At 48.1% G+C, this 18,889-nt stretch overlaps 1 protein-coding gene across 1 annotated transcript; it reads right to left on the minus strand.

The window, feature by feature from the left end:
- Positions 1–333: 333 nt before the first annotated feature.
- LOC122733739 (G-protein coupled receptor 12-like) lies at positions 334–4,136 on the minus strand. The gene is made up of 2 exons (XM_043974410.1): positions 4,016–4,136; positions 334–2,679 (listed from the first exon to the last, which is right to left on the minus strand). The coding sequence occupies exon 2, from the start codon at positions 2,675–2,677 to the stop codon at positions 1,559–1,561; it is 1,119 nt and encodes a 372-aa protein (XP_043830345.1). The 5' UTR covers positions 2,678–2,679; positions 4,016–4,136; the 3' UTR covers positions 334–1,558.
- Positions 4,137–18,889: the final 14,753 nt, after the last annotated feature.

Genomic DNA, 18,889 nt, shown 5'->3' on the forward strand with positions numbered 1-18,889 from the left:
TCACTGTCTAGCCTTCTAGGTACTTCGGTGGGGTGGGGGGAGTGGTTGTGAAAGGGGATCTTTGGTGGTTTCTTCCAAGAGGAGAGAAGGGATTCATAAGCTTCTTGGACACTTCGAACAGCACCCCTTCGTTGGTTATTCATAGTTTGTTTTATTTTTATTTTATTTTATTTTTCAGTCCCCAGTGTGGCAAGTCCTCCCCTCTCCCCTCTCCCTCCCTGCTCCCCAGTGGGAATGAATGACCACCCAGTCTGCCCTTGCGGAGAAAAAAAACACACAAACACACCAAATAATTGATTTGCAGATAAAAGACTTTATTTTGCACCACAACTTGGCACAAGATGGGAGAGCAAGCAATCCAAGTCTCTTTAAGAGTTTACTATAGACACATTGTGAGATACACAGGTGGAAATAGCAGGGGAAGGGCTTACTGAATTCAGAACATACATTCTTGCACCCTCCTCCATCCTTTCCTGGCTCCCACAGCTACTGTCTGTAAACACTCAAATTCCCACCCCCGCCCCCGCATGGGATCCTGATACTTTCATGGTCGGGGGCAGTGGGGGGTAGCTCCCTCTGAACCTGGGGGTGGGACGGGACTTGTGCTTCTAATGGTCACCCGATTCCCTTTGCCAGGAAGGAGAGGGTCTTCCAAAGTGCATTGCAAACTCTACAGAGATTGGGAGTAGGGGAGTCAGCCACCTCTGGAATGACAATTTAAAGCCAAAGTGACAACGACGTAGAGGTCGTGTTTTTTTTTTTCCTCTTTCCGAGTCCTTCTGTGACTCAATGCCATTCCTGAGAGGGAGGAAGCAAGCCTGCAGCCTCCCCAGGTGACTTGCTTTGTAGAACTCAATACTTCTCCCAGCCGGGAGCTCTCCAAAGCTTGCTGGTGCTGAAACACAGCGCTCCAGAGGTGCTTAGGGGGCAGAACGCCCATCTTGGATTGGGGAAGGGAAGTAGGGAATAGGGTCTGGGGGAGAGGGAGAGAGCGGGGGACAGCAAGGGAGAAGCCTCCCCCATTTCCAGTTGAGGAACCCAACCCTCATCTTCCCCAGGAGATTCTGTTTTTTCCCTCTTCCAAGCCTAGGGTTCCTTGGAAGGCTGAGGGGACCACCTCCCCAAGCCCCCGCCTCGAGTTGAAGAATTTTAGGATAGTGCTCCTGCTTCCACCAGCACATGGGCACAAACACGTACAAACACGCACAAATGCGCACAGAGCAGCCAGCGTGAAACCGCTCCAGAGTTGGAGCGGATAAAAGCATGGAGCTGGGTTGGGGGGAAAGCCTTGTACCCCGGGAGGGAGGCAGCAAGGTCAAGGGGCGAAAGGCCAGAGGCTGATTCCATCACGAGGGGGCAACTCTCCCCACATCACCTCTTCCCACTTTGCTCTGTGCTCACACTAACCCCTCCGCCTTTAGTGCTCCCTACCCCTCCTCTGACCCGGGAGCTCTCAGCCGAGAAGCCCCAGGCAGGTCCATCCCACTTCCTCCTCAGACCCCTCGACTCTCCTCAACCTCTCCTCCCGGACCTTCGCCCCGCTCCCTCGCCACGAGCTTCAGACGTTGCTGGTGGCGCCCCGAGGTCGGGAGAAGAGGGAGCGCAAGTAGGTGGTGTAGGCAACCGACAGAGACCTCTGGATCTCTGGGTTGCGGAAGCCGTAGACCACCGGGTTAATGGCCGAGTGGCAGGCGGCTGGCAGAGCCAGGTAGTAGGTGTAGACCTGCGGATAGGTAGGGTCGGCCACCATCGCGTAGACGGCCAAGGGCACCCAGCAGAAAGCGAAGGTGGCCAGGACCAGCGAGAGAGTGGACACGCCCTTGCGGGTGCTGGACACCAGGCAGAAGGCGGACGGCATGGGAGAGCCAGCGTTGTTGACCATGTGGCGCTGGACAGCAATCTGCTGAGCGTGGCGGAAGGCCACCCGGCAGATCTGCAGGTAAAGATGGAGAATAAAGGAAAAGAGGAACAGATAGGAGACAGACAGCCCGGCCGCCTGATCCTTGGTCAGGGGGCTCAGGACGCTGCAGGTGTCAGGGGTGTCGAGGCAATGCCATCCCATAGCCGGAAGAGCGCCGATGCCGAGGCAGGTGAGCCAGAGAGCTGCCAGGAGACCACAGGTGAAGGGCAGAGTGCGTTCGGCCTGGTAGGTGAGAGCGCTGTACAGGGACAGGTATCGATCCACCGTGATGGCCAGCAGACTACAAGCAGAGGCCGAAAATGCGGACAGCAGCAGGCCAGCTAGACACAGGGCTACAGCGTCGCTCACCGGATCCATCACGCATCTGACAACGAAGTTGGCCACCAGGCCCACGCCAGCGAGGAGGTCGGCCAGGGCGAGGCTACCTATAAGCATAAAGGTGGGAGCCCGAAGGCTGGGGGTGCAACAGAGCACGGCCAGAACCAGGGCGTTCTCGCAGGCCATGATCGTGCCTGCTGCGCACAGCGCGATGTCCCACGGGCTCACCCCATCGCCACCTCCCAGACCCCGGCCACGTCCCATCGGCCAAGAGCCGTTGGGGGGCCAGGGACTGCCGTCGGGAGGTGGGGGAGGTGAGGCATCCGTGGCGGTGCTGGGGCTAGTGCCCGGGCCAGGGCTGGTGCCTGTGGCAGCCGAGGCGTGGAGCAAGAGCTGGAGAGGCGACTCGAGAGGCGACTGTGTCGGCGGGGGGACCATTTCTGCGGAAAAGAAGGCAGAAAAAAGAAAGACGGATCAGGGGCTGGGGCTGAGGGGCGGGGCAAGGAGAGCGAGGGGGAAAAGCAGTGCAACCCCTGGACTCGGAATTTGGGGTGGGGGAGACAAAGAGATAGCTCCAAGGGTCCCGAAGTCGACCGCCCCACCCAGGACCCTCGGGGGCGCCACGATTTGGCACAGTCAGAGAGGAACTGCGCTTCTGTTTGTTTGTGACCCGGGGTTCCCATCTGTCTGGGTTTGTCTGGTGGGCGACGTCTCGAAGATCCAAGGGGACTGTCTGCCAGTCTCTCTAAGCCTCCCAATACTGGACTCGCTGTCCTTTCTAAGCCCCAGATTGTCTTTCTGTCTCTTCACCTCCCTATGTCCCTGGTTTCTTTCTCGAGGTCTCTCTGCGCCTTAGGGTGCTTTCTGTCCATCTCGCTAGGGCTCCAGAGTGTCTTTCTGTCTATCTGCCCCTCTCTGTATCCCAGGGCTTACGTCTTTCTCCCCCTCCTCGGTGCATCAGGGTGTCTTTCTGTCAATTTTCTAACTCTCTAGGTGAGAATCAGCCCTTTTTTGCATCTGTCTTCATCCTCTCCGTGGGCGTGGGTGTGGGTGTGTTTGACCCTACAATGGTGATAGGACCCCTCCTCCCTCCACGTCTCTAGTTTTGGAGCCCCGAGGGGTCTTTCTGTCTGGATCCTTGGTTTCTGAGGGTTAGCTTTCCCTCGGAGAATCGCCCCTCTAGTACGCGGTTGAGGGCGAAGTCTGGGCTCAGTGGATCATTTTGTGTTAGGGGTTTTGGTGGTGGTGGCGCTGTGTGTGTGTGTGTGTGTGTGTGTGTGTGTGTGTCGCGCCTGTGTGTGTTTGGTGCAACATTTCCCTGGACACCGCTGCAGCCGCTGCAAAGACACCCAGCCTGGGCGCTGCGCTCTGCGCGGAGCAGAGCTGGGCTCCCTTCTCCCGGGCGGACTCTGGGAGCTCAGTCCAGTGTGCCCCCAGCGCTCTGCCCTTGGCTTGGTGAATACCTGCGTCCAAGGTGCCTCAGGGCTCGAGAAGGAGGCAAGTGTTCTCCAGCTACCCATAGCTGTTCCTTGGGGAAAAAAGGGACGTGCCCTCCCACTGTTCTCCCCAGCCCCATTCTCCACCCAGCCCCGATCGGGACCATGGACAGAGGCTCCCCTATTCATCCCAAACCCAACGCTCCCGATGCCCTACCCTTGTCTCCCACGCCCCTTGCCCTCCACTCCATTGCCCCAGATTTTTCGTTCCCTGCCACCTCCTGCCCCTGCCCATTCCGACCCGCGCCCAGTCTGGAGACATGCAACACCCATCTCTTACTTGGGCCGGTTTGACCGGCCGGTCCGGTCCGGTCCCAGCGATCAAGGCTCAGCGGAGTGTCTGAAGACTGCTGTTCCTTCCTCTTCCTCTGACCAGTCTCCGGATCTGAAGCCTTACTCCGTGGTTGAGGCTGCTAATAAAGCTATGGTATTGACTCGCACTTAATATTCTTACCCTATTGGGTCTGCTGATAAAGCTCACTGCTGACGTCAAAATGTTCTCTTATATTCATGATGGGCTCTAAAGCCTGCGAAGCAGAGGGGGTGGGAGCAGAATAGCAGGGAGGCGCTCGCGCACTCCCCCCTCCCCTCTACAGCCCCTCACAAAGAAACTGAACAGCCCCCCCCCATTCCACTCCCCCACCCGCTGCATCTCCTCATCCCTCCCTACTCGCTCCAGGGACTCTTGGATTCTGTTCGGGGGCGAGGGAGGGAGAATGAAGTGGAAAGGAAAGAAAACTGGTTTGGAAGTCAGGCAACCTGGCTTTGAATTCATGCTCCGCTCCTTTCCTCAGGAGGCAACATAGATTAGGAGAAAGGGCTTTGCATTTGGAGTCAGTAGACCTGGGTCCAGATCCTGCCTTGACCAGATAGCTTCACTTTTCTGAGCCTCCTTTTTTTTTTTATCTTTCAAATGAAGAGGCTGGCCTCTAAAGTCCCTTGCAGCGATAAATCTATGATCTTGTGATCTTCCAAGTCCTCTGAGGAGGCTGTTTAGGTCCACCAAGATGTACCCATATAACTAGGGGACCCGGAGGCAAAGAGCTGAACTCATAGCCACAAAGAAGGATCAGACCTCCTCTCTGCTTGGCAGAGCTAGTGGCTGGTGGATGTTGGCTAGATGTCAGTGTGGGAAGTTGATTTATGGGTTTTATGCATTTTCTATTGGGTGGAATAAAGGTTGTCCTATATCTGATATACACTGATACCTTGAGGTGGGGACCCTTTTATTTACATCTGTGGAGACCTAAATGGGAGGGCATGAGACAAAGAGAGTGTTTTTTTTAGAGCTGCCCACAGTTATTTCAGTCATATTCAACTCTTCATGACAGTATTTGGGGTTTTCTTGGCAAAGATACTGAAGTGGTTTGCCTTCTCCTTCTCCAGCTCATTTTACAGATGAGGAAACTGAGGCAAATGGGGTGAAGTGAATTGCCCAGGGTCGCACAGCTAGGAAGTGTTTGAGACCAGATTTGAACCAGAAAATTGGATCTTCCTGACTCCAGACCTGGCACTCTGTCCTCTGCACCACCTAGCTGCCCAATGGGTTGCCCACAACATTGAAGGCAGCTAGGTGTCAAAGTAGATAGAAGCCAGTATGACTCATCTTCGTGAGTTTAAATCTGGCCTCAGATACTTCCTAGCTGTGTGATCCTGGGTAAGACACTTCACTCTGTTTGCCTCAGTTTCCTCATCTGTAAAATGAGCTGGAGAAGGAAATGACAAACCATTCCAGTGCCTTTGCTAAGAAAACCCCAAATGGAGTCACAGAATTGGACATGACTGAAATAATTAAACAACAGCAACAACAAAACATCACTGGACCCAGACTGGGCTGATCTGCCCAAACAATTGAACTGCACTAAAATGAAATATGCTGCTTTTCAGCTGAGAATTCCTTTTCACTGGAGTTGTTCAAGTGGAGGATGGATGACTGAAAATTATCTGGTCCACCCTCACCTCAAATTTTACAGAGGAGCAAACTGAGGACCAAAGAGCAAAATCAGCCTACACCATGAATTTGTGGGCTTGAACCAATGTTCCTGACCACGCCCAGTGCTCTTTCCATTTCGTCTAGTCATTTGCTTGTTCAGGGCAGCTGCAAGGGGGGATTTTCACTCAGGTAGCTACCCTCTGAGGTCCCTTCAGCTCTGAGTTTCTTTGATTGCCTTACAGGAGGAGGTTGCCAAGGGGCTCTTCCCACCTGGGGCCGGTCCATGCCCACCCACTTCAGCTTCAGCCATGGTGAAGGAGAGCAGGGCCATGCTAGAGCCCCCAAGTGGCTGTCAGCTCCTGAGTGTCCCTCTGGGCCAGGGCCAAGGCTGTGCCTATCCCAGCCCCCCCCCCATCCACACCTGCCTCACTCTCATAGGCACAAGGTCACTAGGACGTGAATTATACCTGAGCATAGCCAGCTCTGTGCTTTCAGCCTAGAGCAAGGGTTCTTGAAACTTCTATTGCATATACAATGGTATGGGGGGGAAAAGGGGGGGAAGGGCTCTGGATGATGAATCCAAAGACTCGCTCTGACACTTACTAGGTGTGGGATCTTGAGCAAGTCATTCCAATTCTCTGGTCCTCAGTTCCTTCTCTGTAAAATGAGAGGGGGGTATGGGTGTGTGTGTGTGTGTGTGTGTGTGTGTGTGTGTGTGTGTGTGGAGTGATCAACCAATCAGAGAGTGGAATGAGGGGTTGTAGCCCACCCTGCCTGCAATAACCAATCATGAAGCTTGTCTCCAACCCAACCACACCTACCCTTATCTTCCAACAATCCCCCACTCTACCCCCTCCTTCCGCTGTGCTAGTTCCTGCCTTCCCCCCACCCTTTTTCTGAGCCCAGCCTCTTCCTAGCAAGGCAGTTATAACCTAACCACTCCCTGGTCACCCACAGCAACAGCTTCACAGGTACCACTGCAAAAATACCTTTCCTCTCCCCCTGACCCTGACCCTCTTCATCCCCACCCCTGGCGTACCCAGCTCTCCAGATCCCCTGGAACTGTGAAGGGTAGGCTGTGCTCTCAAGGGTAATGACTGGAGAGAAAGCCCCCTGCCACCCCTTTTTTGATTTGGATGGGACAGTGAGTCTCACAGGAAGCACACACATAGATTGGTTGCAATCTGCTTAGCAAAATCATCCTTTTCCCAAACTTCCCTATTACTGTTGAGAATGCTACCACCCTCCATGTCACCCAGGCTCCCAACCTCAGAGGCATCTGCCTTTCCCCCCTCTCTCTTCCTATTTAATCCAATCACTTGTCACATCTCATCCTTTCTACCTCCGCAGCATTTCTCTCAGACATCTCCTTTCTCTATTCATACAATCACTTATTTGGTTCAGACTCATCACCTCTCACCTGGACTATTGCAATCACCTTTTAATTAGACCCCCAGTCTCAAGTCTCTTCCTTCCTCAATCCATCCACCATCCAGCTGCTAAAGTGATTTTCCACAAGCTCAAACTGGACTGGATCATTCCCTTACTCCACAAATTCCAGTAGTTCCCTATTATCTCTAAGATAAAATTTTATTTCATGTTTATCTTATTCTTTCAAAATATCCATTTTGTGAGTTTTGTAATGTAAATAATTATTAGTCAAGTCATATATGGCATAATGGACAGATACTAGGAACAGGAGTCAGGAAGCCCAAAGTTCAAATTCTGCCTCGAACACTTCTTTGCTGCGTTATCCTGGGAAAGTCACTCTCAGCCTCAGCTTCCCTCATTTGTAAAGTGGAGATAATTGTACTACCTATCTATCTAATAGGGTTGTTGTGAGGATCAACTGAGTGATTCCATAAAGTCTACATGCAAACCTGAAAGCACTATATAAATGTTAGCTATTACCATTTGTGTGTGTGTGTGTGTGTGTATGTGTGTGTGTCTATTTGCAGGGCAATAAGGGTTAAGTGACTTTCCCAGGGTCACACAGGTTTTACGTGTCAAATGTCTGAGTCTGCATTTGAACTCAGGTCCTCCTGAATCCAGGGCCAGTGCTTTATCCACTGCTCCACCTAGCTGCCCCCTTGTATATAATTTCTTAATAAGAAAATACACATATATTGGAGGTAAATGCTCAGAAATTTTATACTTGGGGTGTAGTAGATCAAATATGTTTGGTGATCACTAGCCAAGATGATTTCTAAGGTTACTTTTAGCTCTAAATTCTATTACCCACTTGGAGCCTTACTCTTCTGTAAACTGTGGGCATTTATGGAGGACAGAACTTTGGTAGCTAAATGGGGGTTTTTATTATCACTTGCACATGCATTTGAACACATGTACAAATGCTCATATGCAGTTGCCCATGGCATGCATACTCCAGCTGCATGTTTCCATGGATACACAGCTATTAACTATACTTAACCATATATATCCCCCAAGATAGCCTCAAGAGTAATGTATGGCATTTGTAAACACACGAATGTACACACACACACACACACACACACACACACACACACACACACACACTGCACATACTCCTTCCACCACAATGTCTTCTCCTCAGCTTCTATAAAGAGTCAGAATGACAATATAGTGAGTGAACTCTAAGAGCCTTAGTCCACCTTATTATGGGATGAAGATATATGGAGTTTTGAGGACCTTTGAATCTAGATCAAAGTATATTAAAGCTGAGAGGCACCTGAGACACCTTTCAGTCCAATCTTCTTATTTTATAGAGAAGGAAACTGAGGCCTAGAGAGGGGAAATTCCTTGTCCAAGGTCATCTAGCTGGTTAATGGCAGCTTTGAGACTTGGACTTGAATGAATGCTCTCCCCACTGCTCCACGCTGTCCGCCAGGCTAGGATATCCCTGGAGAGTTCACTTAATTCTAGGATCCCTCTGGAGATGGGTTCTATGGGAAGGAGAATATTTCTGAGCTGCTACTGGTTGCAATCAGTGGCTTGGGTAGGGAAGAAAAGGTATAAAGTCAGTAGGATGCAGGACTATAGTCCTTTCTGGCAAAAGAACAATATATCAAGAAAGCATTTCTTCCCATCATCCTGTACTCTCCCACAAGTACAGACATCAGTGGGAGGAGTGGGCAGAGGGAAGCAGTATATATGGAGAGGAATACGAGTAGACAAAGCCCTTGACTAGGGCGCACATGGAAAGGCATAGAGAAGGGACATGTGGGGTGAGGGAGCCTACTTGGAGGAGCCCCACCTGGAGAGAAATAATGGCCAAGGAACACATTTGGAGGGGCAACCAGCACCTCTGATGTTGGGGTAGGGGACAGGAAGCAGGTTTTTCCAGTAACAATACTGACTTGAGCCCCCTGGGGCTGCTTCCCACTGTTCTCTTAGGTTCCTTAGGCTATTACTTGGCTGGGTACATGGCCTCCACCAGACACTGCCCTTCGGATGCTGCTCAGCCCGTTGGGCACCTGACTTTGCTTAAACCCCTGGCTCTGTTTTCTTTGGTTTTCCTAGCTCCTCAAAAGGAGCAGAAGCCCTTGTTGGGGACCTTCTTCTGTTGTTCCTTCCAAGTCTTGGCTTCTGATTCCTGGAGCAGGAGAACCACAGACATGGATGCCAAGTCCACTGGAACAAAGAGCAGGCTCAGCCCACCTGGCTAATGCTCTCAGATTTAGTCTGTGCATGGGAATCCTCTTCCTGGGCAAGAGGGTCCTTCTCTCAGAGACCTCACCAACTCAATGGAGAGCATCCCAGACGCTGCCCAATTTTAATCTATATAAATCAGGCACTGGTTATTGGCCCCCCAAAACTCCCAAATAGCTCTGGGGCTCAGAGTTCCCCAGTTTTCCATTCTCCGATAGAGATGAGTGGGTGGGGAAAAGGCTCTGAAACAAGCCCGGGGCCAAGGTTATTGTAGCTTTTATGTATTTAAATGTTTCTGGTCTTTTAGGACACAGATAAGGGCAACTCAAAGCCTCCAAAAGTCTTAGAGGCATACCCTTCCAGAGGTATATCTGGGCTCCTCTCAGCTGCTTCCATGACTTGCCCAGGCTCAGAGAGGATTTTCTCCAGCTGCTCCTCTGTCTGCCCAGCTTTCAGAACTGCAGCACCTGCATGACAAAGTCTACACCGATTGCTCTGTCCTTCTTCCCTTCCATCCTTTCCTTCTTTCTCCCCTGTCCTGCCCCTCTGGGGGCCAAAGGACCCTACCACAACCTCAATCTCTCATCCAATTGCAGCCAGTCTTTCCTTCCTGTCCCATCCCAAAACAATGAGAGGCAGGTCTCTCCCCACCCTTCACCCCTTCTCTCTCTCTCTCTCTCTCTCTCTCTCTCTCTCTCTCTCTCTCTCTCTCTCTCTCTCTCTCTCTCTCTCTCTCTCTCCCTCCCTCCCCCCTCCCTCCCTCTCCCTCCTCTTTCTATGGCCACTGGATTAGGAAATGAAGGGAACAAGTATTTATTAAAAGCCTACTATGTTCCAGGAACTGTGCTAAATGTTAATATAAATATTATCTCATGTATTCCTAACCAAACCCTGTGAAGTTGCTGCCTTCTATGATTACATCAACTGCGGGGTGTCTGTGTCTGTGTCTGTGTCTGTGTGGAGGACCCCCCTCTATCACAAATGAATGAAAAAGCATTTATTAAGCACTTAGTATATTCCAAATAGTGTATTAGGCAGTGGGGATAGAATAGAAAAATGTGACAGCCCTTTTCCTCAGAAATCTTACATTCTAGTAGGGGGAGAAACCCTATAGAGGGAATTGCTGGGCAGAGGGGGATGTGTTTGGTCTGGGGAGTCATAGAGATTGTGAGTGCAGGTCCACTGAGCAGCCCTGTGGAAGCAGTGCTGGTACTGATGTGATTAGAATTCTCAGAGAATGAGGGAGAAAGGGAGGAGAAGGAGGGGAGGATCAGCATAGCAGGGCAGAAAGAACAAAGATGAGGCTTCCTGGGCCTGAGGGCTGCAGAGGTGAGCAGCCCAGTTGGGGGGGGGGCAATGCTATTAAAATGGCTGCAATCGAGACGCATGTACATGGTTTCAACAAGTTAAGGTTTGGGAAGCTCTAAATGTAGAGCAGAATGTCAGGGATGGAAGGAAGCTCTGAGTAGAGAGTGTTAGTGAGAGAAAGAGACAGGACAGAGAGCATGACAAGCCAGGGACAAAGGGATTTCGGAGCATGAAACAAATATGGTTACAGCCAAACAAATTTGGAATGTAGATCATCAGAGCTAGAAGAGACCTTGGAACAGAAAATGGCAGGACTGTGGTGGCCCTTAGAGTGTAGAATTTAGGAATATTCCAGAAAAGACTTTAGAACAAGAACAACAGAAAGGGATTGATGCTCAGCTATGTGACCCTGGGTAAATTACTTAACCTCTCTGGACCTCAGATTTCTTATTTGTAGACTAGGAACAGAAATGCTATTTTTTAACTTTTTTTTTCAGGGAAATGAGGGTTAAGTGACTTGCCCAGAGTCGTGTGACTAGCTGTGTTACTAGCTGTGTAGCTAGTAAGTTTCAAGTGTCTGAGGTCAGATTTGAACTCAGGTCCTCCTGAATCCAGGGCCAGTACTTTATCCACTGCAGTACCACCTAGCTGCCCCCAGAAATGCTATTTTAACCTTCATAGCTGTTGTTTTTGATGTTTGTCCTTTGTTCTCGAAGAGGACCATGACATGGGGAGGTGATGTCATGACTTGCAGTGAATTGGATTTAAGTGAGGAAGGGCTATGCAAAGCCACCAGTCTCACTCTCTCCTCTAGAGCCATTTGGATCCAGTGGCAAGATACCTATCAGAACAACAGGAGATGTTCCCAGATATTTAAGGCAATTGGGGTTAAGAGACTTGCCCAGGGTCACACAGCTAGTAAGTGAAGTGAGATTTGAACTCAGGTCCTCCCAACTTCAGGGCCAGTGCTCTATCCACTGTGCCAACTGGCTGCCCCAACCCTCATAGCAGAGTCGTGAGGAAAGCCCTTTGTTAACGTTTAAGCACTCTAGCAAGGGGACTTATTCTACTGTAGATAACAAAACTGAGGCTTAGAGAGGCCAAATCACTTGCCCAGGGTCACATAGTTAGTCGGTGGCAAAGTCAGAAAAATTCTCACCTGGAGAAGTCTGGAGTTGCTCCTTTTTATCTGAACACCAGTCCATTTCAAATGAGTCCTATTGAAAACCAAGGCCAAGCCACCGCCTTTTGAAAGGTCTCCTCCATGAGCCTCCTGAGGGATGATTGGGTCCCTTCTGCTCGGGAAGGCCATAGCTCTTGTTCATGGATAGTGCACCAGCTTGGCCCACAATTCCTACAGTGATGGCAAATGGCTGGTTGGTTGTAAGAATGACAGGGCAGGGGGGCAGCTAGGTGGTGCAGTGGATAAAGCACCAGCCCTGGATTCAGGAGGACCTGAGTTCAAATCCAGCCTCAGACACTTGATACTAGCTGGTTATCCTGGGCAAGTCACTTAACCCTCATTGTCCTGCAAAAAAGAATGTCAGGGCAGGTCACTGGCACTGTGCCCACAGCTCACCCACCTTTGGATCCAATTCCAAAGGGGAAAATGAATGCTGAAGGCTCTTGGTTGTAGGATCATAGACAGGGTCATTGGGGCAGCTAGATGGTGCAGTGGATAAAGCACCAGCCCTGGATTCAGGAGGACCTGAGTTGAAATCCAGCCTCAGACACTTGAAACTTACTAGCTGTGTGACTCTGGGCAAGCCACTGTAACGATTGAAATGACGCCACCTGCTGGAGAGTTACTGTAGGAAAGCTCTGCCATGAGGAGAAGGTGTCTGAAGGCAAGCCATGCGGTCAGGTCCTTGGCTTCAGGAAGTGACGTTTGCTCGTGGGTGCTGTCTATCAAAGCTGCCAGCCAATTAGCTTGGAGCTATGTGTGCATGTGGGAGGATGTTCCCAGCTTCACAGGATGCTTCTGGGAGGAAGGAGGAAGCGTTGGGTCCTTTTTGTTTCTGACCTTGCCATGGCAGGTTGGATGATGGAGTCTCTTAGAAATAGTTAGATTTTTACCTTTCTCTCTGATACTAATGCTCTTTAATAAACACTTAAACACTTAAATACTCTTTCTAAAGCTTATAATTTATTGGTGACCACTCATTAGGTTTTAGATAGTATAGCTAGAATTTTATCACCTTACACCACTTAACCCTCATTGCCCCCCAAAACAAACAAACAACTCATAGACAGGGTCATAGTGCCAGAGAATTATAAGGGACTTGGGAGGGCATATACCCAACCCCAGTATGATGCATGAAATCTCTGTAGACAGATCCACCATTCACCCAGCCCAATGTGACCTGGGTTGGAATTCCATCTCTTATGTTTACCAGTTGTGTGACCTTGGGCAACTCACTCCTCATCTCTGCACTTCAGTTTTCTCATCTGTAAAATGGGAACATTAATACTTAACACTAACCCCCTAATAGGATTGTTGAGAACAATACTAGGTAAGAACAAATTATTATTTGGAATGTCCTCTCCCATCCCCACCTGTCAAAATCCTTTACATCCCCTAAGGTGTCGTGCAAAGAATGAGTCCAGACAGGAAGGGGGCCAGTGCTCAAAGCTGAGCCCAATCCTTAGGACAGACTTTGGGGTTGTCTCATCGATTCACACCTTTGGAGCTGGGAGGTTCTATAGAAGTCCCCCAGTCCAACCCCTTCATTTTACAGAGGAAGAAACTGAGGCTCTGGGAGGGAAAGTGACTCACTATAGGTCACATAGCTAGTAAGTGACAGAGATAGGATTTGAAAGGAACCTCAGCTTCCTGGGTAGAGTGAGCCGGAGTCAGAAAACTCAAATCTGGCCTCAGAAACTTGCTACCTGTGGGGTTCTGGGAGAGTCACCTCTGTTTCCTCAGCTGCAAAATAAGGGTAATAATAGTACCTACCTCCCTAATTTCTGTGAGGATCAAATGAGATGACATGTGAAGCACTTGGCCAATTCGATGACACTCTAGAAATGCTGGCTATTTTTTTTTTTAGTCTGTCGGGATATTTGTCCTTTTCTGATAAATCGGAAGCATTGGACTAACAGAGACTTGAGTCTGGACATTGGTGATACAGCTTTCTGGTAATACAGTTCCTCTGTTGTACCGTTTCTCCATCCAGGAAGCCTTCCAAGATGTTGCCAATCTGCAGGGATCCCTCCCTCTTTTCCACTTCCATGGTCATCTTTAGATCTTCTCCTTGGTCATATTCCCACTCCATCAGGGTTGAGTGGTAGCAACCCAGGCTCCTGGTTAATTCATAGCTGATGATGCTAGAATTTGTTTTGACTCTTGGAAAGCAATATAAAATCCTACAAAAAAGTTACCAAAACATTCATACACTTTAACCCTGCAACCCTACTTTTCAGTTTCTAGTCATGACAAAATGAAAGCATTCATTTGTACAAAGAGACTACCAGGAGTACTGTCTGTTAGAGCAAGAAGTTGGAAAGAGACTGTGGCTAAATCAAATCATGCTACATGATCATGAGGCAGCCAGGTAGCATAATGGATAGAGTGCTGGACCCAGAGTCAGGAAGATCTGAGTTCAGATCTGGACCTCAGACATTTACTAGCTGTGTGACCCAGGGCAAGTCACTTCACCCTGTTTGCCTCAGTTTCCTCATATGGAGAAGGAAATGGCAAGCCACTCCAGTATCTTTGCCAAGAAAGCTCCAAAAGGAGTCAGAGAGTTGGACATGACTGAACAACAAACATGAACACAATGGAATATGATTCTGCTGTAAGGAATGACAAACCAAGAACACAAAGGAATAAAGGAAGATTTATGAAGTGATGTTGATTAAAAAGACAGAAGAAAATAGAGAATGAGAGAAAAGGAGAGAGAGAAGAGGAGAGAGAGGGAGAGGAAGAGGGAGGGGGAAAGAGGAGAAAGATAAGAGAGACATAGAGGCAGAAAGGGAGAGAGAGAGCACACTAGCATTGGCTTCAGATACTCCTAAATGTAAAGGAAAATCACTTCCCCACACAGAGCCATGCCTAGCACATATAATGAACAGACAAGGGGGGCTCTGGTTTGTTCAAGTTATTGCTCATAAATACTCAATCCTGGTTCCAGCAAATGGACCTGAGAACATGCTTCCTTCATCTCAGTTCGGAGGTGGTGGTCTATAGCTGTAGAATGCTACATACCCTACCAGTTGCAATTGCTATATTGGTCGATTTTTCTAAACTTTTAAAGTTTGTTTTTAATAAGAGCAGGGCCTTTAGGGGAACTATTGGGGAGTAATTGTGATGTTAAAATGACACATAAACAAATCCCTTAAAAAGCTTCATGTGTATCGTCATGATTTGTTTTCTCAGTTGGCAACTAACCACAGAACACAGCTGTACTCATCCACAGACACTTATTTGTGTTTTGCTTAATTGCTTATGGGTTGTTTGGGGTTTTTAGGGGGGAGGGAAGATTTTGTTTTTCTTATTTTCTGGTTTTCTTCGTGAATCTGTTATTTCATTTTTTTTGTTGTTCGTTCTTCAGATTACGCTTGCAATACATTTGATTCTTGTTAATATATTTGGATGGGTCTGTCAATGGAAGTTTCAATAAAATTTATCAATGAAAAAAGAGTCCAACTGGGCTCATTCTCAGAAATAGGTTGGCTTAGGCTCAAGGAAAGAGTTGCCTCTGGGAGGAATTTAATTGTGAATGGTTCTTATTCCTCTTCCAATTTCTCCCTGGAGAAGTTTTGGGTGATGCTGAGGATGTCTGCACATTAGCCCTCAGAAATTCTGTGGGATGGCCACTTGATATGTGTTAGATCTTTTTATTTAGAACCATTGGATGGCATCTTGGAACATAAAACACCAGAGTTGAAGGGGCCTTAAAACATAGAATACCAGAGCCGTAAGGTGAATTAGAAGGAAGAGTATTGAACATTCTGTACTCTGTAAGATAAGGTCCTTTCCCCCTAATCTAAGTATTTTTATTCATCTATAAAAGAAGAGGTCAAAAGTCCTTTCCAGGTCTAATATCTTGCCTCTATCCCACTGCTCTCTGTGTCCCAAAGGCATCCCTCATCTACACCTGTTGAAGTCACCGAAGGCTCAACTCTGGTGTTCTCCCTTTACTAACACCTCCTATCATTCCCTCAAACTTCAAATTATCACAGATAATAAGATTTGGAGCTGAACAGCACCTTTGGGATCATCTAGGCCAGTCATCCTATTTTACAGATAGGGGAAAAGAGCCCCCCCCCCAAAGGGAAATGACTTGCCCACAGTCACACTGGTGGGAAGTAACAGAGCCAGGAGTCAACTCTAGGCCCTCCAGGTCCTCAAATTTCCCTCTAATGCTTGGTCTCATCTTTTATTTTACCACCTCACTCTCAGCCTAGACTATCTTTTTTGTATCCATTATCATTACTCTTCAGAAGATTGTAAGCACCTGGAGGGCATTTGTAGCTCTTGTACTTAGTATGTGCTTTTGACATCTTTGTTGAGTTGAGTGGGTTGAAGGACATGACTTCACCTAGGAGCCAGAGCAGCTCCCAAGTTCCCCTGAAATGAGCACCAGTTGATGTTGTAAACAGGTCAATCCCAATCATTGACTACTAATTGATGGTAAAGGAATGGCTTTGTGGGGCTCCTCAGGGAGTTGGAAAGAGCTGCGTCTCCATCCTGTCTTAAACACTCTGTGTGGCTCCGGGCAGGTCATTTCACCTCTTTAGGACTCAGTTTCCCCATCAGTAAAATGAAAGGGCTGTACTCAGTGATCTCTCAGTTCCCTTCCAACTCTAAATCTAAAATCCTATGATTAGGGTGGAACCAAGATGGTGGAGGAAAGGAAGTGACTTTCCTGAGCTCTCCCCCCAAACCCCTCCAAAAACCTTTAAATAATGCCATAAAATCCTATGATTCCCTAGTCTGTAGGAAGGGTTGAGGCAAGGTGGGGATCATTGCAGGAATGACTGGGTTCTGAGGACACTTAGTGTTAGAGCAGCACTGTGACCCACCACCAGGAAAGTAGGAAGGCTCAAATCAAGACCTCTAGAGTCCACTCTGTTATTTGTGCAAGCTGGGGGTGGAGGGGCAGTAAGTTTTACTTATTTAGTTTAAATGAGAGATAATATAAAATCATTAGGACTTGGCTTGGTAATAAATGACAAATCTTTTGGCCCCTTATTAATATCGTTAATTATGTTTGGTTCATGGGAAAGTGAAGGGGAGAGGAGGAGGGATGGCTAGTGGCAGACAGCCTGGGATTAATCATAACATGTGGAGTGGAAAGAAATCTGTCCTTGGAGTCAGGTAGAACTGGGCAGACGTCCTATCATTGACATTTACAGAGATGGAGGCAAGTATGGCCTTGGGCCAGTCCCTTCCCACTCTCCATTACATTTTACTGCAAATGTATCATTCATTGCCCCTTAGATTAACCCGAACAAAACTTAGTCCCTAACAGAGAAGATGGATGGTACAAGAATACAAGCAAGTTTCATATCAGAGGAAGTTAAAGTGGGGTGTAGAGCTCAAGATTTGGAGCTTTAAGCTTTAAGCCATCTCCTTGTCCACACAGAGCTTATACTCCACCCCCACCCCCACCCAACACCGACCTAAATAGGATATTCTTTTTGTTTGTTTTTGTTTTTGTTTTTGCGGGGCAATGCCCAAGGTCACACAGCTAGTAAATGTCAAGTGTCTGAGGCCGGATTTGAACTCAGGTCCTCCTGAATCCAGGGCCTATACTTTATCCATTGTGCCACCTAGCTGCCCCCCTAAATAGGATATTCTTATCTGTGTAGTCTTGTATCTTCTTGTAGAATGTAAACGTCTTGAGGGCAGATGCCCGGCTTTGTTTTATTTTGGTTTTGCATCTCCAACATTTAGCATAGTACCCACTATGTAGTATGTGCTGTATAAAGATCTTGTTGAAATGAATTTAATTGAACTACACCCCTGCCCCTTCCAGAAAGTCCTATCTCAGATCATGGCCCACAAAGAATTTTTGCCAAGGACTAAATTGGTATGGTTGGTTTCCAGGGTGGGAGCAGGATTATTTTAGGACTTAGAGATGGAAAGGACTAACATCTTTTTTGCAAATGAGGAAAATGAGGTACAGAGAGTAGACATGACTTTCCCAATTATTTAGGTAGTAAGTCATAGAGATGTGACAAGAATTTGGGTAATTCTGCTGACTTTGAGTCTGTCTTTTTTCCACCTTACTCTAGTGGGTATCATTTAAGTCCATTTGACAGATAGGAAGGCTGAGCAATAAGGAGCTCTTACATAAGGGAGGGTAGTTTCCCTCCTACCTCCAATTAATATAATCCCAGAATGCCCAAAAGGTAATCAGAAAGCGTCAAGTAGAAACCAAGGAATTTTCCTACAATCTCACCACAATAAAGTTAGGAAGGATTGGGTTTTAACAGGTAGACAATCGATCCTCTCTTTATGTGTCAAAATACAAAGCCATGTGACTGGCTAAGAGAATCCATCATGCTCCTTGGACCTAAATATAAAAAGAGGAGCAGTTCAACAGTTGAGGCATTTGGGTTTGAGTCCCAGAACTAGGAGCAGTTGTGGAAGGAAACCTTTGTATCTGAATCAGGGAGTAGCAAGGTGAGGAAACGGGATTTGCTTTCCTTCCTCCCGGCCCCCTACACCTACCCCCTGTCTCCACTGGTCATGTCAACAGTGCCACTGGACCTGTATGAGATAAGGAATCCATATGGGAGTTATATAGACCTGGTTTGAGGACAGACAGAGATGCAGAAAGAAAGTCACTCAAGAGAAGAGACAGTTTCAGGGCATGTGATCCCTTGCACCAGAAAAGAATATGGGTTGTAGACTCAAGAAAGGAGAAGCCCCTGGGATCCTTATAGCAGAGAGGAGGCAAGGGATCTTCATGAGGACTTTATGAAGAGATGAAAGACTCCCAGGCACTGACATACCAGGAACTGTGAATTACCCTTTTCAGATCTGTATACTACACCCAATGTAGGAAACACTTTGGAGATGTATCCTCATTACCATTATATTTTAAGTTTGAGCCTACTATTGCCATGAACACTGTGTCTTTGTAGGAAACAGCGTCATAGTTTTATGGGGGCCTACACCTGTGGGGGCTTATGATCTACACTAGTAGGAGTAGCCACACATAATATTACCTCTGGAACTGAAGCTAACAGTCATCCCTTTGGGGATTTAATTCATGAATACAATTGCAAGTTGGGGGAGTATTACAGAGAGAGTGTTACACTTGGAGGCTA

Source organism: Dromiciops gliroides, chromosome X (assembly GCF_019393635.1).
Source record: "Dromiciops gliroides isolate mDroGli1 chromosome X, mDroGli1.pri, whole genome shotgun sequence".
Classification (NCBI taxonomy): domain Eukaryota; kingdom Metazoa; phylum Chordata; class Mammalia; order Microbiotheria; family Microbiotheriidae; genus Dromiciops; species Dromiciops gliroides.

Bases quoted from the DNA above. Each gene is read 5' to 3' on its own strand.
- LOC122733739 (XM_043974410.1), bottom strand. From the start codon at position 2,677: ATGGTCCCCCCGCCGACACAGTCGCCTCTCGAGTCGCCTCTCCAGCTC.